Below are 9,532 nucleotides of genomic sequence, written 5' to 3' on the forward strand. Positions count from 1 at the left end.
AGAGACGAGGAGGGATCAAGAAATGATTTTAAAGGAACCTTGTTGCCTTCCCAACTCATGATTCCAACTGCCAGCCTCCTCCCCTGAATCAGTTCTAATCCTCTTCAGACTCATAAGCAAGCCCTCTGCCTCAGCAAAACACTACCTACTTTTCCTCCTACCTTCAAATAAATAAGATCTCTGCTGAGATAGCCAGATGAATGGCTCATGGTGGGGGTCCTGTGAATGTCAAAGCCAACCTCAAGGTAACAATGAATGTAAGAGTAAGGAGCAGGGACTATCCTGAAAGATAAAGGATTCTTCCTTTCACTGTCCCCAAACCATTGACTGTATCTTCTTACAATCTCATTCCGAGCTGTGAAACTGGCAGTTACCTCTGAACTTACCTGATGCCTCCACATGGATCTGAGTAACTACAATAAACATTTCTGATAGGAACTTTGATAAATGTGCGGCTGTACACTGTGCTGGCCTGTCACACACCTAACAGGCATGCCAGTAAAAACCAGAGGTGCTGACCTATTTTTCAAGAAGATAGTATATCTTTTTCAAAACCACCAGAAAAAAGGCAAGTGTAAATAAAATTAAAATTTAAAATGTTTATGATATCATAAATACTTTGTCAAAATACTTTCTTCACTATTCTTAAATATTTTAAAGCAGCATAGCAGTTCAGCCCCTGATTTTAAATCTGATTTGATTTTAAACTAAACAGTGAACTAAGTTTCTGATCTGAGAGGCTATTCAAAGACTTCAAATGAAAAATCTAAATCAGTTTTCAGAGAATAACACCTTGTGCAATAAATCTGACTTTTGGACATTTGACAGAAAATAAAGAATGCCACAGACACATGAAAACGTGCTACTATCGAATAAGAAGAATCACTTTAAGGTTCGAATTTGTTAGCAATTTTTGATAACCTGATTCTGAACCAGAATCCCTAGATGAGATAATGCTCATGAATGCTGCACAAAGCTAACTTGACATGAATGCAATTATGTGCTCACACCTGATTCAGATCGTATTAGTACTAAGTGATTCAGTATTAACAGCTATGAAGCACTGACCTGAAAGACAACAAACTGAAAGAAAAGAAAGTGGAAAATGCTGAAAACATTAAACATGGATTTAGGTATTCACAGAATCATTCTTGTGATAATATTCAAGTTCTGCTAAGCTGTGAGCGTTTCCAACCAAAATAGGCAGAGCACTGAGAAATAATTCTACTTGGAAAAGCTTCTAGGAAAGAATCTTCTTAAATAATTTCTTCAGCAAATAATTGAATTTCACTAGGACTGGAAATCAACAGTATCCTACAAAACCGTTGTGAAGCAAAATATTAATGCATACCAGCAACAGCTTTCAAACATATACAAGTATAGTAAAACTGAAAAGTAATCCTCCATGCCTGACCTCTTATTGGCTCTTTTAAGATGGATGATGTTATACAATGTGAACAGTAGTATCCGCGCTAGTAAAAGAAAATCAGCTTACCATGCCAGCATTTAAAGTTGATTAGTACATGCTCTCTGCAACATCTTAAGCCAAAAACTACAACTGCTTTGATTCTACATCAGATATATATGATAAATTTGCTAAATCGCCAGAGATATGAAGAAGTAGTGTTTGATGTACTTAGGTCTACACCTCAGCAAGTCGGAAAAATGTTAACACAGATGTTAAATTAGCAAACATGGTATTACATTTGAAATTATAAATATTAAGATCTACAAACCTGTGCAAAGGCAGCGAAAATTCTCACATGTCTTTGGACACACATCAGAAAATAGTTCAAAGACCACTCTTCCAGCTAGAAGAAAAAGGCATATTTGTTATGAAGTTAACTAGTATTTGTATTATCCTTAAATATTTTACAGGAATATCCCGTTATTGAATTGATTGTTTTCATTTTCTTACCAGGAACATTGTTGATGGCTATGTCGAAAAAGCAACGAGGTCTCTGGACCTTTACTCCCATGGCTTCGAAAATTTTAATACTGTAAATAATAAAAAATAAAATTGAATTTATCCCTCTGTGTAGTGAATCTATGTTCAAGTTCTACAATGTGGAAGCTTTTATACAGACAACAAGAATTGCAGAAAAAGATAAAAATAGAAACCTAGAAACAGGTAGCAAAACGAGTATTTCTAAAGATTAAGAAAGAGCTACTTATGTATTTTAAGCCATTTTCATGTTTTGTTGAGCCAGTGAGTATTTCTGGTCATTTTTGCTGCAACGTTATCAAGTCTAAACTTCAGTGACGTATTTCAGGTGAGGAATTACAAACACAAAAGAAACTGTATGGTGTGGGGATAATAAAGCTGTAAATCTGCTTGCTTTCCAGATGGTACAGGTAATCACTTAAGTTGTCTGCTCCTAGAATTCTTGGATCTTCAAGGTAAAATAGTGTCAGAGAAAGACAGTCAGCTTTGAGACCAGACAGCTGTGTCAAACAACTTTTTGCAACTGCCTTTCAGTTGTTTAAACAGACTCATTTTTGCAATCCGCTTGGCTCAGCATCAGTGGCTGAGGTGGCCACTCATCTCCTGGTCAGGGGGGACAAGCCTTGTGGCAACCTCTTTTCCTCAAGAATACACTGGTGGCTGCATTTCACAACCCAGCCAGTTAAACTAAGATTCTATTAATACACCTTGACCACAAACTACAGCAACACAAGAAAGTACTCTGTGCTTGTAACGGTGAGGAGCACAGTGAGGTGGACAGCCCAGAAATGATGAACTTCAACAGCTGCAGTTGAGTCCATCATTTTGTGACAGTGTAAAATGAACAGTCTTGCCGCTTATCTCGTATTTTGCTTTCACTCCCCATCCATGCTGAGAGCAGCATCCATCTGCTCTCGCAAAATAAACAGCCATATAGCCTGCTTCACTACTTACACAGCACATTTTCTCCCATGGCAAATTACAGCAATGGCTTTAGACCCATCCCTGTGACACCTGCAGCATGATTAGCACACCTCTCCCATGAGCAACTGCCCAACTCCTCAGTGGGAAGTACAGACCCGAGGTGAAGTGATGGACTTCCTGACCATGGAGGTGACAGGCTGACAGGCTGCCCCTGATTGCACATGTTATTGTGTCAAACTTGGATGTAAAGTAGTAAGCAAAGTAACATGAAGGATTTTCACTGAGCTCCTCATAACAATTGAGCAAGACAGGTGAGCATGCTTTCAGAAATACCAGGACTTCAGCAAAAATAAGGAGATTGGTCAAAGAGCAGAAGTTAAGTTACGATGATCAAAACTAGAACATGTTGCTACGTGGAGGATTAAACCTTTGCTTTTAGGCATATTTCCAGCATTCTTGCCACTGCAGTGGAAGAGCTGCTCTAACCAGGATCAAAACCACTCCACACCATAAAAAAAGATGTAGGTCTTCCAAAATTACTGCCAAATGAAACAATTCTGGCTTTGTATTGTTTCTTTTCCTTTTGTGTCATTGCTTATCTGTTTATCTTGATACTTTTAATGCAACTCGTCTTATGCCTTGAAGCACATAAATCCCCTTGTTTTTGCGTAACGAGCAGTAACTTAATTTCGTTTGCAAAGTCTTCCAGCATCATAGTTATAGCACTTCTCTGAGACTGCATTCTCTCTGAATTCAGAGAGGAAAAAAACAGTGATAGCAAAAAGATCCATAAGACTGGAATACTTCCTCCAGAAGTTGGAATATAATCCGTAATTTAAATTTTTTTTAATTGCCAGAAAACACTACTCAAACACCTTTCCTAAAGCCTCACCCATAGCTGTGCCACAAAACAGCCTCAAAATATGTAACTGTTGCTATCTATCACTCCAGTTTATGAAGGAGAGGCCACAAAGAATCAAAAGACTCTAGAACCATGTTAGTCTGCATTCTCTCTCCTTGTGCTCAGCATCACTCTCCTCGCATCCTGCCAAGATTACACAGCAAAAAATCGCAAGAGTAACACAGGAAGGATTTACATGCAACACCACTCAATAATTTATCATCCACGTGATTCTTAGCACAGCTAGACTGCGCAAACACGCAGAACCTCAGCAGACATACACTTAGCTGTCTAACAAGTTAATTCACACAAGCCAGAGATTCACCAAAAGCAGCAGCAGCCCTGCCTTAGCCTACTTGCTCTTCTTCTGAACTGTTTGCTGCATCTCCTCTATTACTATTAACACAACTTTTGTAGCCAGACAGAGAATCAGAAAAAGTGCACAAAGCCGGGGACTTGGATGCTGCTGGGTCACAGGTAGCTGGACCCACACAGGGGATGCAGATAAAGCAGGCAAGAGGACAGGCTGCCCATCAACTCACACACTGCCAACAGCACAATGTGCTACACAGGCGCACAGGAGAGGAAGAGAAGACTTTTTTTTGCAGAAAGCCTCTCAGAACAAATGCTACAATACATGTTGTTTGGTGATCAAACTGACGGGCTGAAATGAACCGAGACACCTAAGGCCCAGCAGTGCAGCAATTGACTAATCGTACCCACACTTGAAGCATTTTGGCCTTCAATGGGTTGGGTGAGGAGGGATTCAACCCTGCTTCACAGGTAATCTGCTTGAGAAACAAAGGTGTCTACATGAACATTTATATACAGTACTTTAGCCAAAAAACCACAAACTGTTTTAACAAGTCCTGTAACAGTATCACTTCTCCAATAAATACTGGCTGCAGGTGGTACTAGATGGCAACAGCTCAGGGCAGGCATGCTGACTGGACACACAACACACCAAATAAACATACCTTCCCTTGAGGAGATGCTGCAAATGCATCTCTTGGGAAAAACACTAAAAGGTATCTCTTTTTCGTGCAGAAATTGACTCTCCTGAGCTATCCAGAACTGCCTTATCTTTAAAAACATTTGGAAAATAGAATCAAAACCTACTGGAAAGGCTGGGGTACGCAGGGTGCTAGATGTACAAGCAGAAGAGCGAGCTGACAGGCTGGATAAAGTGAGTTACAGCCCTCTTCAACCAGGCTAAAATATCAGCAACATTTACCTTAAACTACCTATACCTCAAGAGAGCACTTGCTTTCCAATATAACCAGCACTTCAGACACATCTCCTCACTGAGGACAGTACTACTGAGTCACAGATGATCCATGTAGTATTTAATAACAAGTTCAGTCACTTTACAACTTTACAACGATCACTCAAAACTTGTCTGTATTAAAAGCAAGTACACAAAGTGATTTCAGAACCAGCAGAGAAATCTGAGAATATTAAGAATAAAAAAGAGAAAATGACATGTAAAGCTCAATACTATGTGTGTTGGTAACAACAGGGCTTACATGACTTGTATATTTTTCTCCTTAAATTTAATTTCAGTTAAAATGCAGATGCTACTAGCTCACAATACATGATAAAATTTGAAGGGAATTTGATTCTAAAGTCAATCCAAAAGGCACCCGCTGTATCTACATACAAAAATAAGCTGTGGAGAAGGGCAATCTTACTTACAAGTCAGCTTACTTACTCCTTCCAAAACTATGTGTTTAAAGGATACAACAATCCAAGTACTATTCTGAAATTACCATATCACTCAGAATTTTCATCCATCTCCTGCTAGAGGAGCTTCTTACTAAGAGAAGAAACAATGCAAAAACAAACAAACAAACAAAAAAACCAACAACCTAACAATCAACCACCTTCAGTATGCCTAAAACAGACCATTTGTCAATAAATATTAAAGCACTCCATGCTGAACTGTTAATCTCATTTTCAGAAATAAAAGAAATACAACAAAAAGTGTTTTTCCAGAACAGCTTCACCTATAACCAGTGCATTCCCAGCTGTGTCTTTCAGGGTTCACATCCCTTCACACCTGCATTATTTGTTATTTCACTCAAGTATTTGTCAGGTAAAGATGGCCAGCTCCTGGCCAGGATGCAGACATCCATTCCCTTCCAAAATGAGCCATGCCAATGAAAAAGATAACCCTCACAGACTGTTCACAAGCATCTCTGCCAGGGATTGTCACTCCTACTAGTTGATATATTAAAAAACACATCCTGTGGAACTTTTATTTCCAGCCAAAATTACTTGTGCTATCAAGGATCTAGTAATAGTATGCTTAATATAACAGAGCTCCTTTCAACTGAAATGCGTTAGTCAAAATGGGTTAGACTGAAGCGTGCCCTCACAGATGCACATCAACTGGAATATCCACGCATCACACATCTCATGAGAGCTGAAGCAAATAGCAGTATGGGACTATTTCCCAGTTCTGAGGAAAATAAACCCTTCACCTGTAACCGTGGCACAAAGCTCACTGGACTGCCAATTTGTTCCAGCCCCACAAGAGCACAACAGGTTTGGAGCAAAAACGTATTTAGTAGGAAAAAAAATTTACTATGTCCTCTTCTTTCATTTCATTCTCTATCACCACCTACTCATATTTACTCTCTCCTTCTTCTAATTTCTCCTTGACTTTGTCTTCATATTAGTTCCTCGCATCAATTTACAGTTATCTTTGGCAGCGGTCTTCATTCAATGCCCAAATGAAAAATAAAGCACATAAATCCACATTCCCAGCATTTTGTTTCAGGTCATCTTCACATTCACGAAGACAAATCTACACCGATTTATATTGCAAAGATAGCCATCCAGAACCTTCAGAAATATTTTAAAGTAATATTTTAAATGTAGAGAACAAAAATACACCAAGTGACACCAAGCATGCATCGCATTCACTAGTGCTGTTCCACAATCACTTAAAGCCACGTGGGCTAAACCCCAGAATGGAGGGCTCACACAACAGCGTGGCCAGCCCTGGTATAGGTGGATCTCCTTAAATACGTGAAAACTACACCCTCCTCTGCCTCCTTTCAAGAAAAGACTTTGGCAGCAGCACATATCAACTTAATATGACAGTGCAGCCATAGCCCAAGAATGGTATGTTTGTTTTATACAGATTAAACTGCAAATGAATGTATCATTGCTAAATGAGACACATTATCCCAGTATTAGTGGCATTATGAACTTCCAGCTCTGTAGGATGATACTGAAAGCAAGAACAAAAATCCAACAAGCCCAAGCCCAATCTCAATAATTTCCTTGCTGTGTTTCCAAACAGCAGAACCTCCCAAATAGCAGCAATGACAACTAAAGAAATTAATTTGCTTTCATTTTACTAATCAGCAGCACAGGACTGTTTTGCCAACAGATTTTTTTAAAGGTACTACATTTCATCACATTTCAGATTTTGGATGCCATTTGGCAATCACATGGACTTAAAAAAAGCGTTCTGTAGGAAAAAAAAATATTTTACAAAGGTCTGTGGAATTTCTCTATCTCGAGTAATGCTGAAAGTGTCTTTTGAACTGATTATATATTTTTCACCCTAAAAAATGAAATCAAGGGAAGAGGTACCTGACAAGATCAGTCATTGCCTGCCAGGAGCCTGCTATCTTCTTGGAGGGATGTTAGATATCATGTTCAGATTGGTCCTGAATAAATACACAGAATGTACTCCTACACTACTCTACTGCACAGCAGAACTCATTTACATAACTTTTCATAAGATTTTTTGCAGTTAACATAAAATTGAGCTTCTTGTATTGAAGTACACAAGGAATGCACACCCAGATGTAACGTCTCGGTTGGAAGAACACAGAAGAACACAGAAGAAGCTGATAACATTCTCCTAAAACCATCTGAACAGGGATACAAGTTCTCCCAAGATCATGCCCTTCCTTTTAGTGTGCTAATAAAGAGAAACCTAAAATGAAAAACACCTTAAAAAGCAATGCACTTATGTTGACACCAAGGAAAAACTTTGATGTTGAGAGTAAGTCACACTTTTCTATCTGATTTACACAGAAAAGTCTGGGTTTTTTTTCCTTTTTCTTTTCTTTTTCTTGTCTGCTGTTAGAGTTGTGAAAAAACACAGACATGTGTTTTTTCAAATGTTTTCCCAGGTCTGTGCACAACTAAATGCCTTTAGTTGCTCACAGCACTCCCAGAAGCTGTGAAGAACATGACTACTTCAATCCTATCATTCAGAACTAGAAACTGGAGCTGCATTAGGTCCAGAAGAAGCCATTAATTAACAAACCAGAATTTTAGAACTAAAAAAATACTAAGAAAAGACAAGTGTTAGTGTTGTGTAAAAGAGAAAAAGTGTTTAAAAGGTCCAGTGTAATCAGCAAGTCAGACATCTGCTGGAATCACCAAAACAGACTTCAGACTTCTGTCCTAGCTACTGAAGACCAGAATAAGGCTAAACTGTAACAGCTGGACACACAGTTTTTAATGCTGACATATTTGCCAACCATAACACCCCTAAAAACTTGTTCTATGATCTCGTTCTCCTCCTCTCTCAACTACTTTAGTTCTACACACCTTCCCAGCCCCACCCCAACCTCCAATCAAATCCTCACTCCATTAGAAGACAGCTGGATGTGCTCCTGGCTGCTTCCAAATGAAAAGTGGCTCTTGTATGGGAGCGCACGTGGCACAGAGGATTGAAGTGGCAGTGGAAACATCACGCTGCACTACAGTAACATCCTCCACTGCAGCACATACACTTAACTCCCAACTCCCTCATAACCCACTGATTTTCTGAAATCCTAAGGCCAATAAAAAAAATAAAATTAACAGCTGGATGATCGACTGGCTAACTCCTAAACAAAAACTGTTTCACAAAAAAGGACTGTAAGAAATGGTCTTATTAAAACATATAGCCTCAAAGGATGCTCTCCAAGAATCCTTTATTATTTTGTATGCCCCCCTTCAGAACTACCACATATACTAGAGCCATACTTTTTCAGATCATTAAAAGTAATTAAAAAAACAACACGATAAATGAAAATTATACATTCTTCAAATGTAAATATAGTACTACTTCAGAAAACATGTCTAGTTGTCATATTCTGATCATTTACTTAACATGGTGGCACCTAAAAATGTGACTCATGTGCATTATTGTGAAACAAAATAAAGCAAAAAAAAATTTTTTTAAGCCCATTATCTATCTCCACCCAAAGAACAACATTTCCTGCAGGTAATATAGAACAAAAACACGAAAAACTGGATATTCTCTCTTACTAAAACTTAATGACCTTAAGTCGAATACTGAGCAGCTACCGAAGTGACCTCCTTATCAGGCCTATGGAAGACACCTATCTGAGTGAACTGTAAGGCAATATAACAGAAATCTCAGCCTATTTCAATACACTATTGCTTTTTCTCCTAAGCCTCTCTTCTCCAAAGCCTCCCAAGGATTTCAAGAATAACCGTACACATGCAGTACTAATGGCCTGGTGATGGCCATAAGCGTGACAGGTCTAACATGCATTTTCCACGAACACCCGTCAAGGGCTTTAAGAAAGCCCCAAGAGGGAGCGGAGGACCCTCCTGCCGCCACGGCAGCTCCTCCAGGCTCCAAATCCCAGGGAGAGGCCTGCGGAGGGAGGAGAACATGTGGCACGCAGACAGCCGCTCACTTCGCCTTCTGGCGGAGGAGGAAGGCTTCATTCAAACTCCGAGGCCGGCGCCGAGCAGAACCCAGGCCGCGGGCAGCGCGC

At 39.4% G+C, this 9,532-nt stretch overlaps 1 protein-coding gene and 1 long non-coding RNA gene across 2 annotated transcripts in view; one reads left to right on the top strand and one right to left on the bottom strand.

Moving 5' to 3' along the window:
• Window positions 1-1,735: 1,735 nt before the first annotated feature.
• Window positions 1,736-2,027, bottom strand: LOC116216818. Its single transcript, XR_004160327.1, has 2 exons — window positions 1,919-2,027; window positions 1,736-1,811 (listed from the first exon to the last, which is right to left on the bottom strand). It is a non-coding gene; the product is annotated as an uncharacterized LOC116216818 (long non-coding RNA).
• A 7,270-nt stretch (window positions 2,028-9,297) lies between these two features.
• LOC100542537 (coiled-coil domain-containing protein 173-like) overlaps window positions 9,298-9,532 on the top strand; it is a 9,095-nt gene continuing 8,860 nt past the window's right edge. Inside the window, exon 1 of the mRNA XM_019617183.2 lies at window positions 9,298-9,526. Within this exon, the coding sequence (XP_019472728.2) occupies window positions 9,298-9,526 (229 nt within the window). The remainder of the gene's footprint in view (window positions 9,527-9,532) is intronic.

This window comes from Meleagris gallopavo, chromosome 7, assembly GCF_000146605.3.
Source record: "Meleagris gallopavo isolate NT-WF06-2002-E0010 breed Aviagen turkey brand Nicholas breeding stock chromosome 7, Turkey_5.1, whole genome shotgun sequence".
In the NCBI taxonomy this organism is placed as follows: domain Eukaryota; kingdom Metazoa; phylum Chordata; class Aves; order Galliformes; family Phasianidae; genus Meleagris; species Meleagris gallopavo.